The sequence below is a fragment of the Lemur catta genome, chromosome 19 (genome assembly GCF_020740605.2).
Source record: "Lemur catta isolate mLemCat1 chromosome 19, mLemCat1.pri, whole genome shotgun sequence".
NCBI lineage: Eukaryota > Metazoa > Chordata > Mammalia > Primates > Lemuridae > Lemur > Lemur catta.
Window position 1 is genome coordinate 25,462,477 of NC_059146.1, and position 26,098 is coordinate 25,488,574.

The following is a 26,098-nucleotide window of genomic DNA, read 5'->3' on the forward strand; positions in this document are numbered from 1 at the left end:
CTTGTATTCGGGGTCGACCCGGGTGGGCAAGGCTCGCGCCCGGCCTCGTGCTCGCCGCCGCCACCCCCCTCCCAGTCCCCAGCCGGGCGCGCGCGCGGAGGGGGGGGGGCGGTGGCGCGGCCGCGCAGGCGCGCGAGGCACAGTGGGCGCGCGGGCCGGCCCGGGGCCTCCATGATGGAGGAGCGAGCGGCCGCCGCGGTCGCCGCCGCCGCCTCCTCCTGCCGCCCGCTCGGCTCCGGCGCTGGCCCCGGCCCGACTGCGGCCGCCCCAGTCTCTGCCCCCGCCTCCGGGCCCGGCCCGGCGGGTAAGGGAGGCGGCGGCGGAGGCAGCCCCGGGCCCACGGCGGGCCCGGAGCCCCTGAGCCTGCCGGGGATCCTGCACTTTATCCAGCACGAGTGGGCGCGCTTTGAAGCCGAGAAGGCCCGCTGGGAGGCCGAGCGCGCTGAGTTGCAGGTGAGCGCCGCCCCGGGACCCCCGACCCCCACCCGGCCCGGCCCGGCCTCACCCGCCGCCGCCGCCGCCGCCATCTTGGAGCAATGGCCGCCGGGACGGCCGGGGGGGCGGGAGGGGACCGCGACGGTCCCCGAGAGCGAGTGAGGGGTCGTCCGAGGGGGCTCCTGAGGGGCCCCGGGGGCGGGAGGGGACCCGGACGGCTCGAGGAGGGAGTGTAGGGACCCGGGAGTGGGAGGGATCGACCGGGACCGGCCGAGAGAAAGGTTCAGAGGGGTCAGAACCGGCTGGGAGGGGGAGTGGGACTGAGCGCGCCGGCAGAGAGGCTCCTGAGAGAGGCGACTCGGGACCCGGAGGGAAGCCTAGGAGAACCCGGGAAAGGGTGTGGAGAGGAGTTGGAGGGATCTGGGAAGGACCTGAGTGGTCTCGCATGGGAATGAGCAAAAGCTCGCAGGGTGCAGAGGGTCTCCCACCCCCGCCCCTGCCGCCGGGTGCGTGTTGGAGGTGGGATAGGGGGAGCGTCTCGGGGGCACTTGGGGTCTGGGCGAGAGCGGGTCCTGGCGGGGAGCCGGGAGGAGTAGGGAGAGGAAGTCGGGAGCCTGGAATGGGGTGTGTTTCGGGGCGTTTGAATGGGGGGGGGTGCTGAAAGATGGCTGTGTAAGGAGTCTGGGGATGAGAGGAGGGTTTCGAAGGGTCCCAGGATGAAAGTGTGTGCCCTCCCCTCTGAGGAAGAAACTTTGGGGAGCTCGGACATGTGTGGCTGGCTACGAAGTGCAGAGAGGGGGTCCTTCGGGTGGAAGCGTGGGCCGGGCAGAGGACATACCCTGGGTGCGTCTGGCTGGGAGAGCTTAAGAGTGGAAGCGCCAATCTGGGAGTGCGGAGGAGTAGCTGCGATGGCTCTGAGATGGAGGTGTGTGTAGGATGTCGGATATAGAGCCCTGAATTGGAGGAGGGGGGTGGGTCCAGCACGTCCAATGTGGAGATGAAGGGTCCTGGGATGGGGCCCATGAGGAGGGATGGGGTACCCTGGGGCGATGCATTAGGGGGTGCATTTTGTAGAGCAGGAAGGCAGCGCGAGGAGACATCTCAGAGGGACCCCGGGAGAAGATGTGTTTGTGGAAGTTTCTAGGAAGGGACCCTATGGTTTGCGAAGTAGCTTAGGAGCAGGATGTGCCCTGGGATGATGTACAGAAGAGGAGTGGGCTGGGCTTTCTGACTTCTAGGAGTGTCGGGTCCATTTGCAGTGAGTGTCTCGTGGAGCCTGGGAATCAGAGATGTGAGGATTTGAAAGGATCCAGGGATGGCTACCAGGAATCTGAGGGTTCCTGGGCTGGGGTGTCATTAGCAGGATTTGTCAGTACTTGCTCTAGGAGCCCATCTTTCCCCTTCTGATTTGCTGTTTCCTGTCTAGTTGAAGCAGGTACCCAAATACATCACTGATTAGCATTTTGTCAGTGAGATGAATAAAGAAAGCCTCCAGCGTTCTCCCGCCCCCACGGGGACCTTAGCTTGCTGTAGCTCAGGCTGGGGCTGAGGTGGGAGCGGGGTCTTTATGTCCGTGCTTCTCGCTTTCTTGTCCTGATCTTGGGGCTCTTCCCCAGCATACATCTCATTAGATCTTCTCAAGGCCCCATTATATAGGCAGAGCCAATGTCGTAGCTCACTCAGCAATAATGACAGCAGCTATTTATTGAGCACGTACTGTGTCTGGGGCACTGTATTAAGCACTTTAGATATATGCATGCTATCATTTAATTCTTGCAACATTGTGGGAGGGGGAATGATATTTTCTCCCCCTCCTCCCTTTATAAAAACTATTCAGAAGAGGAAATGGAGGCGTTGAGAGGGTGAATGATTTATCTGGGATCCCAGCAGGTGAGTGGCAGGGCTGGTCTGTGGCCTTTAAAGCCCATGCTCTGTACCTCTCTGCCACCCAGTACAAATGAAAACCCTGGTTCAGGGAAGCGAAGTGGCCTCCCCAGGGTCACCCAAGCAATCACAGCAGAGCTGTGGGCCTGTGAGATTTCACACCATGTGCCCTACACCACCCACCATACCACCTTTCATCTTGGAGATGCGAGAGGAAAGATGTGTTTATGCCCTCACTTAATAACCCTTCTTGGAGTTTGTGGGGAACTCCCAGTTAATCTCTCTCTCATCTAGGCTTTAGCATCATCACTTACATCTTTTGTTCTTCTATGTTAGTAAAAATTCAAACATCTCAGAGGAGGGTGTGTGTATGTACACATACATGTGGGTGAATAAGGAAAGTCCCCCCCCTTGTCCCTTTCCTGCTCCTCTCCAGCTCTCCTCCCCAACTGTTACTGTTATAAAAGTAGTTTGGTTGTGTGTGTATGATATATGAGATCATCCTGTATGTGTCATTTGGTGTCTTTTTTTCACATAATGTGTTTTGGTGTTCCTTTCACTCAGTACAGAGAGCTCTCGCTCTCTTTTTTTTTTTTTTTTTTTGAGGTGGGGTCCTGCTCTTGCTCAGGCTGGTCTCGAACTCCTGGCCTCAAGCAATCCTCCTGCCTCAGCCTCCCAAAGTGCTGGGATTACAGGTGTGAGCCACTGCGCCTGGCGTATTTCTCATTATTTTTGATAACTACATAGCATTCCATTGGATGTTGGTTCCATAGCTTGCTTATTTTGGCCCGTCTTGATGGACTTTTAGACTCTTTCTAGTTTCTCTCCATCAGGTCTGGCTGCAGTGAATGTCCTTTATGCCCAGGTGAGGATAAAGCAGAGCAGATGGGTGGGATAGCAGAGTAGGTGTGTTTATCAAATGGTGATTGGCTCTGCCACATTGGCCCACCAGTTTACACCCCATCTGGGGCACTTCTTTGTACACACCTTTACTTGAGCACTCACTGCTTACAGAAAGTGTGACCTCCGCTGTGAGATCCTTTAAGATCCAGACCATGTCAGATTGTTTTGATGAACTCTGAATAACTTTTCTCCGAAGAGCTGACTACAGCTGCTCCTAGCGGAAGACCTGCCGGAGATATTAATAAGTGCTCGGTACCTGTGTGTACATGGCAGAGAAGGCAGCCCCTTATAAGGTCCTGCCAAGAGGCACCCAAAGTGTGGAGCAGGAAGGTGGCATAGCTGCAGTCTGGTCATGAGCAGGAATTTGCTAGGTGGGGGGATTCCCAGAAGTAGGTGATGTGGTTTCTGCCCTTCTGAAACTTCCAGGCTGGCAGAGGAAGCTGGCTTGTGCAGGAAGCTGCAGAGAGCTATCCACATTCATGCAGTTGAGTTCTCGATTGTGTGGCTCTGCACATGTTCTGGGGAACCTCTGAAAAGGGAAGCTCTTTGAGGACAGGAAGAACCTTTTGGGAAGGGATCTGAACTTGACGTTTATGTAGGAGCAGCGACAGGGAGCCATGATAAGTGCGGTGCTAGTGGAGAAGGTATGGAGTTATCCCCTCCCCTCTTCCAGCATCCTAGGGGATTCTGAGTGATCCACCGGGAACTCATCTCTCCAGGAGCCACTGAAGCTTGGGAAGGAGGCATTTAGGAGATGCAGAGCTAGGTGGCTAGATGGCACTGAACGAGAAACCCCTCTCAGGGGGCTGGGACATAAAGCTGCCAATTCAGAGAGGCCTCAGCTCCTGCGAAAACTGAGATTCAGGGACTCCTTGGGAAGCCTTTAGATGTTACCTTGCTGGAGAGAGGGAACAGCAGAGAGGAGGAGAGGCAGCGCAAGAGCCAGGTATCAGAAAGATTTGGGGGCATCTGCTCTGCTAGTCTGGACAGAGGGAGCGGCAGTGGGTGGATGTGGAGAGCAGGGGACTTCTAGATCCCAGACCTGCCTGCCCACTGTGGCCCTTGCAGATCAGGCGGGGGTGTGTCGGGGAGTGTCCTGGCGTTTGCAGCAGGGGAGAGACTGACTGGCCACTGACACTTCCCTTTTCTGGTGGGATTCCACCAACCTCAGACGCTTCAACCACATCTTTCTGGTTTTCTTTCCTCCCTCCTCTGCCAGAGGTACTGGGAAGAGGACAACAAAGTCTGAGATCCTGGCGTTGTAACTGGGGAAGGGAGATCGGGGCTGGAGGAGGTGGTGGGGGGTGCGAAGGGTGGCTGAGCAAGTGGGAGGCAGGTGGGGTACTGGACTCCCCCATCCTCCCCCACAGACATAGTCACCGTATCCATTGCTGCGTCCTAGTGCAGGCCACTGTCATTTCTCCCTGGATTTCTGTGGCTGCCCCCTTCTTTGATATCTGCCTTTAGCTTTGCTGCCCTTTTCCTACCCTCCCCCCTTCCCATCAGTTCTCCATGTTCCAGCTGGGATTACTTTGTAACATGCAAATCTGGGTACTTCTCTTCTGTGCTCACAACCCTTCCATAGCTTCCCTGTGCTCTTGGGATAAATTTCACACTTGTTAGTGTGGTCCTCCGTCTTTCGTCTTCCGTGGGGCCTCCATACTTCTCGAACTTTCCTCACTAAGCCTTTACACATTCTCAAGCAGCCACACCGGCCTCTTTGGAGTTCCTTAAGCTCACCATGCAACTCTTGTCTCTGCCCTCTGCCAGCAGCCCCTTTCTCTACCCTGGCTAACTTCTAGTCAGCCTCAGGTCTTAGCTGAACTGTCACTTCTTTGTCCCTCTTCCCATAGCATGCCTTGCTCCCTCATCATGGGCTGAGTCATGTGCTGTATATGAGTTGTTGCTGCTCTTGCCTGTCACTCGTTCCTGGCAGGACCCACATGGCTTCTCTGATACTCCCCAGTGCCTTGCATAGCACCTGATGCGTGGTGGGCAGTCACCAAGTAGTGGTGGGCTTGGACAAGTGTAGGCTCTCAACAGGCTGTCCTGGCACCAGGAAGGAGAAGGATCCATAGTGGAAGCCCAGAAGGGCAGGGAGGACCGCGATGAAGAAACTCGGGGCTTGTGTTTGATAATCAACTTTTTCTTCTCCACCTCTGTTCCCACCTTCTAAAATGATTTATAGAGTAGATTTGGAGGACAGAGAAGATACACAAAGGAGGCCAGGTGCAGTGGCTCATGCTTGTAATCCTAGCACTTTGGGAAGCCGAGGCAGGAGGATCACTTGAAGTCAGGAGTTTGAGACCAGCCTGAGCAAGAGCGAGACCCCATCTCTACTAAAAATAGAAAAATTAGCCAGCGTGTTGGTGCCTTTCTGTAGTCCCAGCTACTCAGGAGGCTGAGGCAGGAGGATTGTTTAAGCCCAGAGTTTGAGGTTGCAATGAGCTATGATGATGCCACTATACTGTAGCCCGGGTGACAGAATGAGACCTTATCTCAGAAAAAGAAAAAAAAAAAGATACAGAAAGGACAGAAACTCACACTTCAGCAATGTTGATCACATGTGGGTAGTCTGCCCACCTGGCCTCAGATATTTGTGTACATATGTGTTGATAAAAGTGTTAAGGGAAAAAAAGATCCCATTGTTTTAGTGGACAGATGAGGTTTCTTTTCTGTTACATACTTGATGACATATATTTATGTGTTGATTGTCCTACACTCCCCCCACTAGAATATAAGCCCCCATCCTGTTCAGTGATGTATTTTCAGTATTTACAACAGTACCTGATATATATTGTTAGGACTTAATAAATATTTGTGGAAAAAATGAATGAATCAATGATCCTTTGTCATACATTAATGCATGTATATCTCTTTTTATTTATTACCAAAGAAGCCTACCATTGCAAATATGCCTGCAGGATAAATTCCTGGAAGTAGAACCAAAAGGAATGTACATTTAACATTTTTGTAGATGCTGCTAGATTGCCCTCCAGGAAGGGTACGTCAGCTCCTGAACCCACCAGTGGTGTATGAGGATGCATGTGCGTGTGCTCGTTGCCCCGGGCTCTGGCCAGCGCTAGGTGTTACTTAGCGTGTCCTCAGTTCTCTGCTAACCTGAGAGTGGCACCTCGTCTCTGGGGCAGGACGGAGGTGCCAGCAGGCCTGAGGGTACTGTGCATGGGGCAGCAGGTCAGGGCCCAGTGAGCCCCAAGGGGAGGGAGAGCAGCGGGCGGCAGCATCTGGGAGGCTACCCAGAGCAGACAGCCGGGGGTGGGGCTTTGAGACCGAGAACGGCCTGGAGGAGGTGTCAGGGGTCAGGCTGGAGCCTTCTGGTGGCATCTCTGAAGCTCTTCAACAGGCACACGACATGCAGGGAGCTGGGCACCAAGAAGGTGCGGCTGGCGGCGAGGGCAGGAGGCCTGCAAGCCCCAGACGTTCCTATCTGGTTGGTCTCCAGTCTCAGAGGGATCGGAGCTCCCCTGAAGAACTGGGCCCATTTGGGAGTTGTGGAAGAATGGACAGGGAGAATGAAAATGCCAAGAGAGGTAGAAGCTGGCATTTATTAGTCTGTATTCTGTGCTAGAGTGTGGACTGAGAAGAACTTGACACGTGCGGGGAGGGCACTCTCATGAGCCCCATTTTCTAGAGGGGCACCTGGAGGCTTAGAGAAGGTTGGTGACCTGGCTCAGATCGTGCAGCGAATACACGTCTGAGCTGGGCTGGCGCTCAGCCTGTCTGGGGCTGGAACGGTGGAGCACTTGGGGAGAAGCCAGGGAAGAGCCCTGGTCTCCAGGCTTTGGCAGAAGGGCTTCTGGAACATGGTCAGGGGCCAGGATCCTGCCTCGAAGGCCGTTGGCCCAGTGTCTCCAAACGACCTGTTGACAGACTGGGCAGCCCAACCCAGCATACGGTGTGAAGAGCTTGGCAGGAGCCCCGGGTCATGTCTGGGTCGCATCTCCTGCACCCGGGGCAGAATTCAGTGGGACAGCGGGGGTCGGGTAGTAAAGCTTCTGTATTCTGTATTGGAGCGGGAGCGGGAGCCGAGCCACCCACTCTTGTCCCTAAGCTCCAGAAGTAGCTTCCTACGCCTCCCCGAGACAGATGCTCTGGTAAGAATAGTGGGACACCACCTCCACCAGCATCCTCAGGGATGGCACCTGCCAGGGGGTGTGGGGGAGTCCAGGCTGTTAATGCCTACCCCCCTCTCTGCTTTCATCCCTGACCTCACTTCTCCCCAAAAAGCAGCCACCAAGTTTGGCCCGAGCTGGCTCTGTTTTAATTTCAGGGGCTAAGGACTCGAGCTCTTTCACTGCGAGTGACATGGCAGCGTTCGTCCTCTCTGTGTTCCATCGAACCCTGGCTCAGAGTCTTTCGCATGTCACTGCGGGGGCAGGGGCTGGGGCTGCACCTGAGTGAGTGAGGGACCCACCACCAGTGGGCCTGAGCCCTGCCGTCTTCCTTTGCTCTCCGTCTCCCCCCCACCCCAGGCTCAGGTGGCCTTCCTCCAGGGAGAGAGGAAAGGGCAAGAGAACCTAAAGACAGACCTGGTGCGGCGGATCAAGATGTTAGAGTATGCGCTGAAGCAGGAAAGGTGAGCCCTCCTGCCCTTCCCTGGTCCTGCCTCTGAGAGTCGGTCTCCAGCACCCGGTCCAGAGGCCACTGGCTGTGCTCACACCCAGCTAAGGGAGATCTGGGGTCAGGAGTTCTATTCCTGCCATGCTAGGACCATAGGGTTCTTGGGGGGGGCGTGGGTGAAATAAGACCTAGTAGGTAAGATTCAAGATAGAGCCAGTGACAAGAGTCTTGACTGAGGTACAGTCATGACGGTGGTGGCCCACTGTGTGCCAAATACCGTGTATTCCTCATCCTGTTTATCCCTTCCAGTAGCCTAATGAGTATCAGTAGCCCTGTTTCTGGTAAGGAACTGAGGTTTCAAGAGGGTAAGTGACTAACTGAAGAGCTCCCAGGGCTGGGATAGCAAGCTAGTCTAGCTGGCTCCAAGGAAGGGCTGCTTTGCCACCATGCGATCTATGGCGCCGCCTCTGTTAGGCCGTGGGGGGTGGGGGGCAGTTCAGCTTCAGAGGTAGGAGAGTGGATTAGGGGGAGGCCCTGGGATTTGAGGTTCCTGAGGTGACTGCTGACCCTGTCTGCTCTCTTGCATCTCTTACTCGTTAATCATTTGCTCTTTTAGGGCCAAATATCATAAACTGAAGTTTGGGACAGACCTGAACCAGGGGGAGAAGAAACCAGATGTGTCAGAACAAGGTACCCACCCTCTGACCCTCCCCTGCAGTTGAGTGAGATGGAGAAGCCTGAAGAAGCAGAGCTGGCCCCAGGGGCTGGGGAGTGGTGGAGTCTCACTCCCAGGGCCCCTCCCCTGTAGGCTGCTCTGTGCCAGGTACCATGCTGGGCCCTGGGGGCCAGTCCTGCCTGCATCCCTCTGTGAAATAGAGACAGACTCACAACCACCGAGGGATCCCTCTGCGAGGGGTCAGCGCTGGGGAAAGTGTAGGAAAGCTGGTGAAGCCCTCACCAAAGAGGTGGCGTTTGAACAGGGTTCCCATTCAGTCATTCAGCCAAAAAAAAAGAAAAGAGAAGAAAATTTGTTTATTTCTGGGGTGCTGGCTTTGTGTCACAAATCAGGGACATAGCAGAGAGCAAGATAAACATGGTCCCTGCCCTCTGGTCCCTTAAAGTCTATGCTCCTTGAAAGAAGACTCAGTTCCCCGGGAGGGGAGTGAGGGAAGAGTGTGCACAGACGCACAGAGATGCACAATGCATAGCGCAGTGCATTAGTGGACCGGGAGTCATTGTGACTGGGCAAACAGGGAGGGAGGACATGGCAGGGTGGGCCAGGTAACGGCGGGAGCTTGGCCAAGGTGAACTGCAAAGACCTTACCTGCGGCTGACGGTGACTATCACTATCTGATGTCAGCCTCCTCCAAATAGAATGTGAGTTCCACAAGGCCGGGGGTCTTTGTTTCCTGATGGAGCCAGGGCCCCTGGGTAGGCACAATGTAGATGCCCAATGACTATTTGACGAATAAAGTACTAAACAAATTATCTAACTTAATCCTCACAACAGTCCCAAGAGGCAGATACTGTTATTATCAGCCTCATTTCTCAGTGGAGAAAACTGAGACCCAGGTGACACTGACCTGCCTAAGGTCACAGCTGGGGGGCGGCAGAGCGGACTTGCACCCAGTCCACCCACTCTCTTAGAACCAGGCCAGCTTTCTGTGTAGGAAAATAACAACATGCCCGGAGCTTTAAGATAAACCTTTCTTGTGGGGACTAGTCTGGGGAACAAGCAGCCAGGAAACGAGAGCTGAGCAGTGCCACAAGGAGGAGGAATCTCTGGGAGCAGAGGGGTTTCAAACACTCAGGAAGTGATGCCACAGGCCCCGTGACAGTGACCGATTTGGGTTTGAGGAGTGAGGAAGATGGAGGAGGTGACGGGTAGGAGGCAGTGCCCGACTAAGACAGCCTCCTCCTTTCTCTCCAGTCTCCAATGGCCCCGCGGAGTCGGTCACCCTGGAGAACAGCCCACTGGTGTGGAAGGAGGGGCGGCAGCTTCTCCGACAGTGAGTGTACAGGGGCGGGGGGCTGGGGACAGAAGGCATGTTTGGCTTGAGAGATAATCCTGGGACTCCACAGTCCTTCCTGTCCCCACCGGGACACTTGAAATAATCAGGATCCCAGCCGGCCACAGTTGGAATGGCCTGTCACCCTGTGGTGGAGCCTTGCCTGGGGAGAGGGAGGGAAGACTTGCTACAGTAGGTCTGTGTGGGGACCCCCACTCTTGGAATGTGACCCTGAATGCCTCTGTGGCATTTCTTAAAAGGGTAATGGTAAATTATTATTTTTTTATTCCTGAAGAGATCTGTGCATTTTGGAAAACTTAGAAAAAAGAGGGGAGCACAAAGAAACACATCACTCATAATTCTACCACCCAGGGAATTTCATACCCTGTAAACATTTTAGCATATATACTGTCAGTCTCTTCCGTGGCTGTGTATTTGTGTGTGTGCATGTGTATTTTGTAAAAACTGAGGTTTCCCATTTCCTATATGATTGTTTTCTTATGCATTATTTTTGCTAAGAGCCGTGAACATCTTTCCATATAAATTAGTTATGTTGTTTTTTTTTTCTTTCTTTGAGCTAGTGTCTTGCTCTGTCACCTAGCATGGAGTACAGTGGCGTGATCATAACTCACTGTAACCTCTAACTCCTGGGCTCAAGCAATCTCCTGTCTCAGCCTCCTGAGTAGCAGGGACTACAGGTGCGAACCACCATGCCCAGCTAATTTTTCATTTTTTGTAGAGACAGGGTTTCACTATGTTGCCCAGGCTGGTCTTGAACTCCTCCTGGCCTCAAGCAATCCTCCCGCCTCAGCCTCCTAAAGTGCTGGAATTACAGAACTGTATAATTGTCTGTCATATGGATAACCATAAGTATATGTATTTTGTTGAGGCTGTTTTTAATTTTTTAGTACTATAGACAGTGTGACAAACATCAAGAAGATATTTGTGCACGTCCTCAATTTTTGTCAGGCTAACTATCTGGAAGTGCAATTGCTGCCTTAAAGTGTGCACAAACAACAACCCCAAAATGATAATAGTAATACTAACAGGGCCACACTTACCAAGTACCTACTCTGTGCCTGGCACTTGGCTAAACATTTTGCTCACGTTGATTCCTCACATAAGTCCCTGTGTGGTGTAGCTACCCGTGTTCCCCTCATTTTCACAGATGGGAAGACTGAGATGCAGAGAGGTGATCTGTTTGCACACGGTCGTGTGGTTGTTGGGGTGGGGTCTCAGGCAGTCCGCCCCCAGAGCCCAACTGCTAACCCGCCTTGCCCCTGCCTCTGCTGGTGGGGACACACGAGCCTCCGAGACAACGGGCACTTAAGAAATGACATACATGAAGAACAGGGTCAAGGCTTCAAAGGGACAGGGGAACAGAAAAGGCTTCCTGGCCAAGCAGCCTCTTGAGGACTAGCAAGGGACCTTATCTCCTATCTTTTGAAGCCACAGACCCCCATAATTGACTTTTGTTCTTTTTGTCTTCCTTTTTAAATTGTGGAAGTAATAAATGCTCATGTGTAGAAGTAGAGTAAGTTGCAAATGTTCCTCTTACATTCCTCATCCCATTCTCTGGAGGTCACTGCTGTGAAGTTTCATGTGTATCTTTCTAGGCCTCTGGTGGGGTGTAATACAAACATGTGTTTCTGTGTGATGTAAACTCACACACATATTAATGCTTTTTTTTCTTTATACAAACACTGGCCTCGTAAGGAACATGTGACTTACTGTTTTCACTGTGCTGTTTATCGTGGCCAGTTTTCCTCGACACCCTGCTGTGTTTATTTTCTGCCTAGCATTCCTATCAGTAATCTGCTGACACATTCCTTGTAGTGGATGCTGAGGTTGGTCCCTGCACTTCCGACTCCCCCATATGATATTGCAGGGACCATCCATCCTTGTGCGATCACATTGTGCATGGGTGTAAGGGCTTCCATCGGAAGGAGTCTCGACAGTGAAACTGCTGCATCGGGGGTGTGCTTATATGAAATTTTGGTGTATACTCTTGAGTATACCCTTAAAGTTGCCCTGCGCCAGGGTGTCACGGTTTGCGTTGGCCCCTGAAGTATATGAAGAAGCCCAGGGGACATCTGACCCGCATTGGCTCTGTACTCCTGCAGGTACCTGGAAGAGGTAGGCTACACAGACACCATCCTTGACATGCGGTCCAAGCGCGTCCGTTCCCTGTTGGGCCGCTCACTGGAGCTCAATGGGGCTGCAGAGCCTAGCGAAGGGGGCCCCAGGGCCACACCGAGCCCTGGGGGGCTCAGTGGCGGTGAGTCACTGCTGGTGAAGCAGATCGAGGAGCAGATAAAGAGGTGAGCCCTTGGGCCTGGCAGTTGTATCCCTCCGTTCCTCCCTCCTGATGCGGGCCAGTGTCAGAACGACAGCCGGTGCTCCTGCGTGCTCCGGCTGCCCCTTCTCCTTCTGGAATATATCGTGAGCTCGATTGTTCCAGAACCCTCTGCCCCTTCGTTGCTGGGATCCCCTGGATTCTGTTCCCCTCTACACACTCTCCACAGCCTCGTCTCTAGGCTGCGCCGCCCGTGAGTCTCATGCCTGCGCACTCCTTAGCAACATCCAGCACCCTGCGTGACGGGCTAGCGGGAAGCAGAACACGTGGTTGCTGCCCTAGGGAGCACTTATTTGTTCATTCTCTAATCTCATTAATCATGAATTCATCGGAATCAATAAGGTCATGTAGGTGTTGCTAAGTGCTATGGAGAATGTGAAAGGTAATAAGATCGAAGGGAGAAATCACGCTACTTTGGATGGGCGGGCAGGGAGGACCTCTGGACATTTGGGTATCTCTGTCCTGTTACATTTGGGCAGAAAATTGCATGAAATAGAGGGTAAGACACACGAGGGGCTGGGAGGAAAATGTTCTAGGCAGAGGGAAGGGCAAATGCAAAGGGCCCCGAGGCGGGAAGGTTCCAGCCCTCATGGCTACGGGGAGTGAGCTCAGGGCTGTGGCTGTGGAGAGGCTGCAGTCCCAGGAGGCGCAGCACATAGGCCGGCTGGGGACTGAGGGAGTGAGTGTAGACTGTGCAGGGATGAGATCCAAGGCCCTAGCCCTGGGGGCTCGCCTAGCTCAGAGGCTGGAGAGAAGAGCCGGAGAGGAAGCCAGGAGGAGGCTGAGCTGGCAGCCAGTCTGGACGAAGGCCTTGGGGACAATGAGAGTGGTGTCCTGGCTGAAGTGAGTTCTAGGCGTGGCTGCCTGGAGGCAAGTGAGGGGAAATCTGCAGTGATCTCTCTACCAAGTGGTAGCTGTATACCTGGGCAGTTACCAGGAACTCTCTAGAGCGTCAACCTGAAGGCAAAAAGGAAGGTGTTTGCATTTATCCGAACTTTGAATTCCACCCTGCCTTTACGGTGGAGTCAGGTTTGGTAAACACCTCCCCTGCTAAAACTTGTTATCATGTTGGAGGCCAGGAGGTAGAAGTAGGAGTGCCATCTGTCGCTGGGCATGGTTCAGGCTCCTCGGGAGCAGGGAGCGCTGGTGCCCCTGCCGTCCATGGCCGAGCTGGCTGTGGGTGTTGGAGCATTTGCAGAATGGCTGGTTCCTCTTTCCTGCTGGGCGCGTCTGCCCCTTGCCTGACCTGCCCTTATGGTCTGCTGGGCATGGGAACGGGGGCTGCCAAGTGAGCGCCACTCTCTGCAGCGTCCCTCTGACTCAGCACACGCGGGAGCTGTTTGGTCAGGGTTGGGGGGTCGGTGCTCAGCGAGGAGTTGGGGTGGGTCTGGGTGGAATGAGGTTCAGGTTGGCATGAGCATGCGTGGGGCAGAGGCTGGAGTCGGGGCCCTGTGTGTGATTACAGTCAAGGCTGCTCGGGGCTTAGGGGCTTAGCTGGGTCCAGGCTCTGGCCACCACACCTGGGCAGGCGCCTTCCCTTCTGAGCCTTGACACCTGGCAGGACTGAAAGCCCCTCTGCCCCCTTGTCGTGGGCAGGAACGCAGCAGGCAAAGACGGCAAAGAGCGCCTGGGTGGCTCGGTGCTGGAGCAGATCCCCTTCCTGCAAAACTGCGAGGACGAAGACAGCGACGAGGACGACGAGCTGGACAGCATGCAGCACAAGAAGCAGCGCGTGAAGGTGAGTGCCTCCCTGCCACGCCCTGCGTCCTGGTCTGGGTACGGCCCCATCGCAGCCCTTCCCCGAGTCCCAGCTCCTTTTCCGGCAGGGCTGTGCCTCAGTGCCCTGCACGGGTGCCTTGGTGTTTGTCATCAGGGCCTTCGCCCGCGCTCCCGTTTTCCGCTTGCACCGCCATAACTCCCTGTCCTCTGCTGCTTCATCCCAGATGTCCCTCAGAGGCCTGCCTGAGCCCCTCGGGCCAGGTCAGCGCTCTTGGCGCTCCCCCTCGGGCGGCCCCACCAGTTCCAATCCCACGTGTTCGGTGTGACCGTTGCCCTCTGTGTCCTGCAGTAGACTGTGAGCTCCACCAGGCAGGGATTTTGTGGGTCTTTTTGCTGCTCCATCCCTGGGCCCTGAAAAGGGTCTAGAACACAGGCTCTCAGTAAATATTTGAGAATCGGACGAGTGTGGCTGGGCCCGGGGTTCTGCCTGGGTGGAGGCTCCTCTCTGCTTCTCCCATCAGAAATTATCCCTGACTTTTTATACTCCTGTGGCCTTCACATCTGTCACCACAGTTGTTCCACCACTGGGCTGGCGTGTTGTGCAGGGCTCTCTGTCTCCACACAGCAGACCTTCAGGGAGGCTTAGCTGGAAGCCTCGCTATGACCCAGAAGCCCTGCTGTGACTCCCAGATTGACCACTGGCCTGGCTGTGTGACCTTGGGCATGTGCTTCTCTTTGTCTTAGCTTCAGTTTCCAAACCCATAAAATAGGGCTAAGAGTCCCGGTCTCTGGTTGTTGAGGATTTAATTCAAATGCGCTGACGCACAGAAAGCCCTCAGCTCCACGGTGGCCGGCTGCACTGCGTGCTCAGTGGCTGTAGTTAATGGCTGGTAGTATTGGTGGGACTGAGCGGTGGTGTCGCTCTCATGGGCCTGGGCACCATTGGAAGAGTGTGGTTGACAGGGCCCCTTTCTCGTGCATCCTTCAGAGTGCTTGCGAGGGTTCCAGGCTTCTGTATAGAGTCCAGACCCCGGCTGCTGCCTCTGCTGCCTCTCTGGGCCTGCTGTCCAAACCTCGACCCTAGGTCTCCGCGTTCCATCCCTCTGCTTCCCCCACGAAGGCCAGAGTCTGGCTCCTCGTGCGTGCCCGACCCAGCGCCATAGAGGGCCAGCCGCACCCTGGCAGAGTTCACAGTTGGCTGAGGCTGCCCAGGGCATGGCCAGAGGTTGGACTTGGTGACCTGGGGCAAGCAGCTTCGCTCTGCTCAGCCTCAGTTTCCTTGCCCGTGATATGGGAAGAATAATTACAACAATCACGGTTCACAAGGTTGGGGGGTTAGTTGAAGCCATGCTTCAGAGCTTATTCAGTGCCTGTTCAGGGCGTGTGACTCGTTCTCGTGTGCGCTTAGCAGCCGGGGCGATGTTTGGTGAGTGTTTACTTATCATTCCTGCTGTACTCGTGGTTAAAGCGCTGGGGCCATTCGTCCTTCCCGTAACCGTGCACCTCGTTCACTCGCATGCAGACACGGGTACGTGCCGCTCACCCGGCAAGCCTGTTGTCCTGTTCCTGGCTTCTCTTCCCGAGAGGCGCTGCGCTGTGCGACAGGGCTGCCCCAGCATAGGCCAGGAGGAGGGGCCGTGTGAGTGTGAGGGGCCGGGACAGGTAGCGGCTGAAGGCCTGGGCAGGAGGAGCACACAGCTCCCAGCGCAGGCAGCAGCTGGCGGCTGAGCCGGTCCCTTCTGAAGGGACAGGCAGAAGGCTGGGAACCCTGGCTCATCTGTTCTTGGTCACCGGGGGAGGTTAGTCTCTGGACAAGAGCGCACTGACCGGTCTGCTTCTCCATGCCCCAGCTCCCCTCCAAGGCCCTGGTGCCCGAAATGGAAGATGAGGATGAGGAAGATGACTCCGAGGATGCCATCAATGAGTTTGATTTCCTGGGCTCAGGAGAGGACGGGGAGGGGTCTCCAGACCCTCGGCGTTGTACTGCAGACGGGAGTCCCCACGAGCTGGGTGAGTCGGGGATCCTCTGGCCATGACGATGGTGGGGCCAGACCCTGGTTCCTGCCCCTTCCACACACAGCCGCCTGCAGCTGCTTCCTGCCCCAGGGTCGCCACCGGACGGATACGCTTCCTGAGAGGAGAGTGGCCAAGGAGAGCAGGCAGAGGCCCGAGCCATGGCAGCCAGGCCCCCCACCCCTTCCCTGGAAAATCCCCATGGGGACACAGACAGGCCCGCATCCAATTCTGGCTGACCTCAAGGAGGGAACAGGATGAGGACCCGGTGGGGGAGAGGCAGGTGGGGCAGGGCTGCGTCTTCCTCCCTGTCCTGTGACTCCTGGCTAGGAGGGCCTGGCGGAGGGGTGTCACTCGGGGTGCATGGCTGCGGACAGAGGCCCAGGCAAAGGCAGTGACCTGCCCACCGCCCCACAGAGGGTCCTGGTCAGCCTTGGTCTCCTCTGCCAGTCTGCCACCTGGGCCCCGAGCATCATAGCCGCCCCAGTCGTAGGAAGGCCCCCAGCGGTAGGGAAGGCATCCCCTGCCCGAGGCTGGGTTGGGACTGGTGGGCGACTCCTGCCCGTGCCTCGTCCCTGCAGAAAGCCGGCGGGTCAAGCTCCAGGGCATCTTGGCCGACCTTCGGGATGTGGACGGGCTGCCCCCCAAAGTGACCGGCCCGCCTCCTGGAACCCCCCAGCCCCGGCCACACGAAGGTAAGAGACCCACTGCGCCCCCAGCCCGGTCCTGTGGGCCCACAGCAGAGGGAGGCTGCAGAGCTGAGCCAAGGGCTTCTGTGTCCTCAGGGCCGAGGCCCAGCCTCCAGCCTGCAGCCTCCCTGTCCCAAAAGTTTGTCTGTCTGTCTCTGTCTCCCTCTCTTTTTGTCTGTCCTGCCCTGTCTGCCTGTCTCTCTCTGTCCCCTCCTTTTCAGCTGTGATTCTTGGTCTCGTCCTCTGCCTGTCTCTCCTGTTCCTTATCTCTCTCTGCCTCTCTCTCTCATCCTCTCTTTCCCCTGCCCTCTCTGCCCCTCCTTCCCCTCCCCCTACCAGGTTCCTTTGGCTTCTCCTCAGACGTTTTCATCATGGACACTATCGGGGGCGGGGAGGTGAGCCTGGGGGACTTGGCAGATCTCACCGTCACCAACGACAACGACCTCAGCTGTGATGTAAGTTTTCCAGGTGCCCCCGCCCAGCCCACAGCGGCCGTCATGCCCAGGGCCAGCCTCTGCCGAGCCCTGACCGGGCACCGTGCTCAGGCCCTTCCATGGGAGGACCACGTGAGGTCATCCACAGCCCTAGGAGGTGGCTTCTCCTTCTCACCCTGCTTCACAGACGGATGTGGGTGCAGGCAGGTGGGGGGACTTGACTGTGGTCGCTGAGGAACAGGGCCTGGAAGACCCTGGAACGTGGATCTTGACCACGGTGCCAGGCTCCTTCACTCAGTGCTCCCTCCTGCCCCTGGCGTTTTGGGATACAGGAAGATGGCCTCAGCAAAGCCCCCCCAAAATAAGACCAATCTGGTGTGAATGGGGCCAGTGGGCTGGAGCGAAATGTTCCCAGCCTGAGACCCAGACGGGCCTCTGGCCATCTGGGCACCTCTGGCCTGGATGCGTGCGTTTCCTGTGGCAGGGCAGGACTTGGGGATTGGTGATCCCAGTGAGGTGGGGGCACTGCTGTGGGACGCGGAAGGGAGCCTTGGAGTGTGCCTCGGGGCTCTTCAGCTTGCCGCAGGATGTCGCCCAGGCTAGGGAAGGGACAGTGTTCTGAACTCTGCCAGGGGAGGGGGCAGAGGAACTACATGACAGCAGATACTCTGGCTCTAAAGAACGGTGGCAGGCCGGGCATGGTGGCTCACGGCTGTAATCCTAGCACTCTGGGAGGCCGAGGCGGGTGGAGCACTCGAGGTCAGGAGTTCGAGACCAGCCTGAACAAGAGTGAGACCCCGACTCTACTAAAAATAGAAAGAAATTATCTGGCCAACTAAAATATATATATAAAAAAAAATTAGCCAGACTTGGTGACGCATGCCTGTAATCCCAGCTACTTGGGAGGCTGAGGCAGTAGGATCGCTTAAGCCCAGGAGTTTGAGGTTGCTGTGAGCTAGGCTGATGCCACGGCACTCATCCTAGCCCAGGCAACAAAGCGAGACTCTGTCTCAAAAAAAAAAAAAAAAAAAGGAACGGTGGCAGAAGTGACGGCTGGGGTGGGGACCTTGGGGATGGACTGAGCCCAGGCAGAGGGCTCTTCAGATGTGAAACCCATCTTGGAGCAGGGTCCAGAGGCTCTCCCGGCAATCTCCTTGTCAGCTTTCCCAAGCCCGGCCTTCCCGAGTCCCCCACTGGGCAGGTCTTTCTATCAGGGCATGTGCAGCGTCCCTAACAGGCCTGTTGATTCTGCTCTCAACGCCTCCCTATTCACGTTCTTGCCTCCGCCTCCACGGTCAAGTGTCAAGAGAGATGAGTGCCCTCAACTCTCCCTGGGACTCCATGACCTATTAACCTCTCTCTCTTCAGCTGCTCTTACCTGTCCCTAACCCAAGCCTCCCATGGGGTGGCCAGAGGAAGCCATGTCATTCCCCTGCTCTACATCCTTCCCTGGCTCCCCAGTTCTCTCTGGCTTTTTCCAAGAATGAAATGCAGATTCTGATGGGGTTCCTCACTCTGGCTCCTGCCGCCCTCCTGGCCTCATCTACCGCTTTCCTTGCCTTCTGCACTCTAGCTGCGCAGGCCTCTCAGGCCTGGGCCCTGCCTCAGGGCCTTTGCACATGCAGTTTCCCCTCTCCGTCCCACTTCCCTTGTCTGGTCAAGTCCCGCTCACTTGCCTCTTCCTCAGGAAGGCCTTACCAACCCCACAGAGGAGGCCAGGCTGTCTGGTATCCCTTCCTCGTGCATTGTTTTTTTTTTTTTTTTTTTTTTTGAGACAGAGTCTCACTCTGTTGCCCAGGCTAGAGTGCTGTGGCATCAGCCTAGCTCACAGCAACCTCCAGCTCCTGGGCTCAAGCAATACTTCTGCCTCAGCCTCCTGAGTAGCTGGGACTACAGGCATGTGCCACCATGCCCGGCTAATTTTTTCTATATATATTTTTAGTTTTCCAGATAATTTACTTCTATTTTTAGTAGAGACGGGGTCTCGCTCTTGCTCCGGCTGGTCTCGAACTCCTGACCTCGAGCGATCCTCCTGCCTCGGCCTCCCAGAGTACTAGGATTACAGGCGTGAGCCACCGCGCCCGGCCCTGGTGCATTTTTAATTCATTGCACTGGCCGTAGCTCATAGTTCTGTGCACTTGTGGGATGGTCTGATTGTCTGCCTCGGTCCCCATCCTTCTGAGCTGGAAGGCTCCAAGGGCCTGTCACACTGCAGGAACTTGCTGAGTGAGGGGACTGTGCCTGGCAGAGAGGAAGGGGCGAGCACCGTGGGCTGCTAGGGCATTGGGACTCAGTTAGGAGAGAAGGCTCAGCCTCCTGCCGCGGCTGGCAGGCCCTCACTCGCTCCTCCTGCTGGGGGATCTGCGTGGGGAAGGGAGGGGTCCTGAAGTTCTGTTAGAGGTGGCAGTGTCTGCATGACTGCTGGGATGGATGAGGGGACACTGAGGCAGCTCCCCACCCCCTCAGCTGTCTGACAGCAAAGATGCCTTCAAGAAGACCTGGAACCCTAAGTTCACCCTGCGCTCACACTACGACGGCATCCGCTCCCTGGCCTTCCACCGCAGCCAGGCGGCGCTGCTCACCGCCTCCGAGGACGGCACGCTCAAGCTCTGGAACCTGCAGAAGGCGGTCACGGCCAAGAAGTGAGGGCAGCAACCCCAGAGTGGGGGCGTGGGGGCACCCGGGCCCAGGGCATAGGATGACAGGGGTCTCGGTGACATTGGGCTCCTCTGTCTCCCCACAGGAATGCTGCACTAGATGTGGAACCTATCCACGCCTTCCGGGCGCACAGGTAGGGGGGTGGCCCTGAGCCTGCTAGAACCCTAGCTGTCTGATCCCTGACCTGCACACTGTCACCGCGGCAGGACAATGGCAGGAGGCAGGGCGGTAGGAAGGCTGAGTCCCGACGCCTCTCCTGTCCTGCACAGTGCAACCCTCAGCCCATACATGCCCTGGCTCGGGCTCTGTGCCAACTTTCATGTGCCCCTCATGGCTGGTCCTCAGAGGAGGACACGGGGGTGGGGGCTGGGAGAATGTTGGGCGCAGGCAACTTGCTTAGGTGGCACGGCCAGAGCCCCAGTGGCTGAATTCTTTCTGGCCATGCTTGAAAGATGCTAGCAGGGAACTTGAAGGTCCTGTGGCCAAGGAAGGTTTTGAGCTTCTTGTTTCATCTGCCTTCACCCATCTTTGTACCCTCCAGGGGCCCTGTGTTGGCGGTTGCCATGGGCAGCAACAGCGAATACTGTTACAGTGGTGGGGCGGATGCCTGCATCCACAGCTGGAAGATTCCAGACCTCAACATGGACCCCTATGATGGCTACGGTGAGGGTAGCTCCCTGCCTTCCTTTCCTCACCCGCCGCCCACTGGGGCCTGGTCATTCCTTGCGCACACGCTCAGCGTCCCCTCTTGCCAGGGTCCCTTGCGTGGCCGAGCGGAGGGAGTGTGTGAGGAGAGAGTGGAAAAGGTGGAATTAGCTGGGCCAGGTTGTAGGGAGCTGGGACTTTATCCTGAGGCACTTACAAGTTAAGTGGAGACGTGACCAGACTGTCAACTTCTGTTCAGTGTCTGTCCCCCTGCTCTCTGACACCTTTTTTGATCTTTCACACAACTCTGTGCTAGTCCTGTCATGACAGAGTTCAGAGGTCTGTGTCTCTCCTCAAGGAACGTACACCATTTTCCAGAGAGCAGTCTCACCTACGAGAGGTCAAGGGCCAGCCCGGCCATTTTAGCTGCCACACTTTGGGTGTCAGTAGGGCTTAGGCCAGAGTCACCTGTGTGGATTCCAGTGACCAGGAGGCTATGGTGGGAGCTTTGAACGACAGAGGGCTTTGGAGAGACTGGGCAAAGGGGGCACAGGCAGAAAAGACTCAGGCCTAGGATGGGCCCCTCGAGGTGGGCAGAGGCTGTGTGCCAACCCTCGGGGCCTGCAGAACCTCCACTGTTCCTTCTTTCCTCAACTGAGTCCTAAAAATTACGTATTGAGCACTGGTTTCTGGGCCCTGGGGAGACAGCCATGAACAGAGGGAAATCCCTGCCCTCTGGAGCCCTGGAATCTTCCCCAGAGTTAGCAGTCACTGTGCAGTCGCTGGTCTGTCCCAGTGCTGGGCAGCTCCAAGGGAGCCAGGGCTCTGGGGATGAAGCCGGATGAACGGACGGCTCCAGCCCAGCTGCCCAGGGCCTGGCGGAGCTGGAGCTCTGGACTGTCTGGGCTGGAGCTGGCAGGCCTGATGCGGCCCATTTCCTCCCAGACCCAAGCGTGCTGAGCCACGTCCTGGAGGGCCACGGGGACGCAGTGTGGGGCCTGGCCTTCAGCCCCACCTCCCAGCGCCTGGCCTCCTGCTCCGCTGATGGCACTGTCCGCATCTGGGACCCCAGCAGCAGCAGCCCGACCTGCCTCTGTACCTTTTCCACAACCAGTGGTGAGTGGGGGACCCTGGTGCCTCACACGGGAGCTGTGCGGAGCTGGAGGCCATCAGGGTGGCTCCTGACGAGGGCTCAGGCCTCCCGCCCCGCAGCCCCCGACCCCAGGGCGGGACCGGGCATCAGGCAGCCTTCTGTCCCCTGTGCCCTCAGAACACGGGATCCCCACCTCAGTGGCCTTCACCAGCACCGAGCCTGCCCACATCGTGGCCTCCTTCCGCTCTGGCGACACTGTCCTGTACGACCTGGAGGCTGGCAGTGCCCTCCTCACACTGGAGTCCCGGGGGAGCAGCGGTAAGGGAGGCCCAGGGCCCGGGGCTGGGCCAGGCTGGGGGACTGGGGTCTGCATGCCTCCCAGGCCCCAGTTCCTCTTGCGGCTTTGGTGACCTGCTTGCTAGTCAGCTTGAGATGACTGCCCTGCGCCCTCAGGGGCCCTGAGCAGGAAGGAAATAAGGTCCGGTGGAGGGTGCAGCCCTGCCACACTCACAGCCAGGGGCTCCCGGGGATGGGCGGGGGGGAGTTCGTCATGGACACCCCGCTGGCCCTCTTGGTAGAGCAGATGCAGGTTTTCACGGCCCTTATGCCTCCTCCCCGACCCCCAAAACAGGGCCCGGGGCTCATTTTGCAGAAGCAACATTGAGGCCAGCAGAGGAGTGGCCTGTGGGTCCCCAACTTTGACACTTGGGCAGGATTTGGGGTCAGCGGGGCTCCTGTCTTGCCTCTGTCCTGGCTCCCTGATTGTTCCCTTGATGTCCTTCCCTCTCCCTTTCTTCCTTCCAGGCCCGACCCAGATCAACCAAGTAGTGAGTCATCCAAACCAGCCCCTCACCATCACCGCCCACGACGACAGGGGCATCCGCTTCCTGGACAATCGGACAGGTGAGGCCCAGCCTGTAGCTGGCCCCACTCCTGCAGATGTGGTGTGGGGTGGCCCAGACACAGACGGCAGAAGTCCTCATGTCCCCATCGGAGGCTCTCAGGGCATCCCCTCCAGCCCCCTCACCTCCAGGGGAGGCCCAGAGTGGGAGAGGAACCTACCACCCACCCGTCTCCCTTCAGGTAAATCCGTGCACTCCATGGTTGCTCACCTGGACGCAGTCACCTGCCTAGCCGTGGACCCCAATGGCGTATTCCTGATGTCAGGAAGTAAGTTGGGACCCTCTTATGTCTCCCTTCCGCAGCAGGGGTACAGCTTGCTGGAGCCCCCAGGGTTGGGGATAAGAAGAGGAGAGACCTGGGCACTGGCCTCAGGCGAGTGCGCAGGGACTCCTGGGGCTGGGGGCTGGGGGGAAGTTGGTCTGGGCAGGAGTGACCGTGGTCATGGTGACATAATAGGACGTGGCAGTGAAGCACAGGGTCAGAGCCCACTGGCAGCACTGGTGCCGGCAGCATCTCATTTAATCCTCTAAGCAACCCTGTGTGCTAGGTACTTTAGCCCCATTTTACAGATGTGGGCTCTGACACTCAGAGCTGTCTTGCGACTTGGTCACAGCCCAGTGGGCTGTGGGAATGGAAGGCCAGGTCTATCTAACGGAACCCCCACGGGGACTCTGAGCATTTGGTCCCACCCTGCTCTCTCTGCATGAGGGCACTGAGGCCGTGACCGTGGGGCTGTGCCCAGAGGGGATGGGCTGGACCGTGGGTGGATGAAGGCCTGCCTGCATCAGACCCCCGAGAGACCCCACGCCAGCAGCCGTGAGCACGGGCGTGTGGAGCGCACAGGGGCGTGAGCAGTGGTGGTAGAGGGCGTGGATGGGCACGGAGTGGTCATGGCTGGGCTCTGCCTTCATGGCAGTGTGGGTGGGCGGCTCGGCCCCAGGCCTCGTTCTCCACCTGCCCCTTGACGGCCGCAGCTGTCGGGTGAGGGGTCAGTGAGATCCTGCCAGGTACAGATTTAGTACAGAGCCCGCGTCCCCTCAGAAAGGGCTCCATCCTGGGAACTGTCAAGGCTGTGGGGAGTAGGGAGCCTTCACAAGGCCTGATCCTCCCTGCCACCCTCCTCCCCTCCCTTCCTCCCTCCTGTCCCCACCCCTGCTCAAGCTCTTGCAGCCACAGGGGCCTGCTCTCATTCCTCAGACCAGCAGGTGTTCCTGCCTCAGGACCCTCTGGCTGTCCCCCTGCCTGGAAGCCTCCTCCCCCACTTCCTCCCCAGGCCATTCTGCCCTCACTCTGGCCACAGGCTGCCTTCTAGCGCCAGAGGGCAGGGGGAGCTGCCTGTGTGCTCCCTGCACCCCCAGCTCCTGTACACAGAGGGTGCTCAGGAACTAGGTGACTAGATGAATGGTTGACAGGGTGGAACAAAAGGGTTCTCCTTTGGGCTGGTGTCAGGGGTGACTGTGCACAGGGATGGCAGGGAAGAGGGTTGAGTCGCACTTGACCCCGAGGCCTTTGGACAAGGCCAGGTATCTGTGTGAGGAGCTTGGTGACAGCCCTGTCTCCCCACATCTGTGCAGGCCACGACTGCTCCCTGCGTCTGTGGAGCCTGGACAACAAAACCTGCGTGCAGGAGATCACGGCCCACCGCAAGAAGCACGAGGAGGCCATCCACGCCGTCGCCTGCCACCCCAGCAAGGCGCTCATCGCCAGCGCTGGTGCCGATGCCCTGGCCAAGGTCTTCGTATGATGCCCACCTGGCCCCGCCCTGGCCGCACGCGGGCTGGAGAGCGGGGCCGGGCGGGTGGGGCTGAGGTGAGGGCCTGGGCCCGTTGGTATTCTGGGCAGGAGGGCGGGAACCGCCTGTGTCCTCAGCCCTACTGGGCCCTTACACACCCCCTTGCCTGGCACTTCAGGGTGGGACAAGTCCCACAGTCCAGTCGGGGCCACCCTGTGAGAATGGCTGAAGCAGCCCCTGGGTATGGAGGGGAGGGTGTTGAAGGAGCTGTGCCCCAGAGGCCATGGTCTAGTCTCCCCTCCCTCCTGTCTCCCGCAGGTGACACTCAGCTTCACCCCAGAGGCACAGAGGCCTGGCCTCTTCCCAGCTGCAGTGGAGCCCGGTGGTGCTAGCGGCCCTTTCCCCAGGAATCCCTCCCCCACGGCTCCTTTCCCCGGGCATCTGGCTTGGGGACACACCCCTTTCAGGAATCACCCCTCGAGGACGGTCTCTGGGGGTTTCTCCCTGGGCCCTGACACCCGCTCCTGGTATCAGAGCTGCCTTCTGGAGGCAGCACCGCCAGGGCTGGGTGTTTTTGAGGATGTTCTTCCAAGATGCCAGAAGGTGCCAGGTTCTCCCCTTGAGCTCCTGCCCCCTTCCTCTCCATCTCCCAGACCTGGTGGGGGCTGCGCTGGGAGGAATCCCCATCGGATGCCCCTCCTGGGTGGGCCGAGCTGCAGAGTTGAGCCCTGGGCCCGGCCCCTCCCTCGTCCCCTCTCCACTGCTTTCCAGACACTAACCAAGGCCTCCAGGCCAGACACTGCCCACCACTCCTCCCAGGGCAGCCGTCCCAGCCAGCTCGGGGTCGCCCATAGGGAGCGATGGCCTTCTCGTGCCCCTCCCCGGGGCGTGGAGGGTGGAGTAGGGTGCCCTGGGCCCCCTTAACTCCCTGTATATCTGTATAAATAACAGGATTTTAATGGCGCCCCCCCTGCCCCGCGTTATCACTGTGTGATAGTCTTGGTCAGTCTCCATCCTGGCCCTCCACTCTTTCCCTCTATTTATTTCAGTCTCTTTGGTTCCACCCTGTGCCCTCGGTCCCCCTCCCGGGTTCCTGTTTATAAGCCCCATCCCCTCTGCCCCTATCTTGTATGTGAAAACTTGTCTCAATAAACCCTTTGGAGTAAGATGGGTGACAGTGCCATCTGTGGAGGGGCCTGGGGACTTTGGGGGAGGAGTGGCTGGCTCTGCCTGGGTTGGGTGGAGTTAGGAGGGAGGGGATGTGATGGTTGGGGTTTGTGGTAGGGCAGGGGGGGCTGGGGAGGGGCCCGGAGCTTGGGCGGGTGTGGGTAGAGGGCGGAAATGGGGGCACTGGACCGGATCTCCTTGTGCCCCTTCTTTCTGTGCCTAAGCACTCCCTCCCCAGGGGCAGAGCCCGACAAGCAGAGGCTGTGAGGTGGCAGTTCAGCTGAAGACTGCCCCCACACCTATTTGTGTGATGGGTGGTGAGGGAAGGGCTGGTGCCCAGAGGATTCAGACTTCCCTGCCCTCCCTGCCCTGTGCCTGGGCCCACATGCAGCAGGCAGGGAAGTCGGGGCCTGCCAGTGTCGCCGCCTGCAGGCTCTGCCATGCTGGGGACCCCCTTGATGGTCCCTCCTTTCCCTTCTCAGTGGCCTGATGTTTGCTGTGCTGAGCCCTCTGCATGTCATTTCACTGGGTCCTCACAGCCTTGACAGGAGGGACCATTACCGGCCACATGGTACAGAACATGGGACAGGGGTTGCTCTAGGTCTCTGGCAGGTCGTCTCCAGCAGGTCGTCAAGATTTTTCATCCAATCCCACCTCCCTTTGCTATGAGGCCTTCACCGCCTACCGGCTGGTGTCCTCGGGCAAGTCCCAGCACCTCCAGAACAGGACACTCGACACTCGTGCCCACCTCCTGGGTTGAGGCCTGTGAAGCGCAGGCTCGGGACATTTAGCATTTCACTGTGATAGTCATCTGCCCCTCTGGAAAACGGGTGCAGAGGTCTGCTCCACGTGGCCTTGTTCCCCTGTCATCCTGGGC

At 57.5% G+C, this 26,098-nt stretch overlaps 1 protein-coding gene across 6 annotated transcripts; it reads left to right on the forward strand.

Annotated features, from left to right (window-relative positions):
• The first annotated feature begins 128 nt into the window (after positions 1 to 128).
• Positions 129 to 25,220, forward strand: STRN4 (striatin 4). 6 transcript variants are annotated; one of them, XM_045531348.1, is made up of 18 exons: positions 169 to 453; positions 7,716 to 7,819; positions 8,420 to 8,493; positions 9,734 to 9,812; positions 11,936 to 12,133; positions 13,765 to 13,906; positions 15,738 to 15,897; positions 16,482 to 16,595; positions 16,929 to 17,044; positions 19,490 to 19,665; positions 19,767 to 19,814; positions 20,223 to 20,344; positions 21,272 to 21,442; positions 21,597 to 21,737; positions 22,224 to 22,322; positions 22,503 to 22,589; positions 23,897 to 24,131; positions 24,373 to 25,220. In XM_045531348.1, the coding sequence occupies exons 1-17, from the start codon at positions 172 to 174 to the stop codon at positions 24,064 to 24,066; spliced, it is 2,283 nt and encodes a 760-aa protein (XP_045387304.1). In that variant the 5' UTR covers positions 169 to 171; the 3' UTR covers positions 24,067 to 24,131; positions 24,373 to 25,220. The 6 variants fall into 6 exon arrangements, with proteins under 6 accessions (XP_045387300.1, XP_045387304.1, XP_045387305.1 ...); XM_045531349.1 differs by having other exon boundaries at positions 16,950 to 17,044; XM_045531344.1 differs by having other exon boundaries at positions 129 to 453; positions 22,224 to 22,589.
• Positions 25,221 to 26,098: the final 878 nt, after the last annotated feature.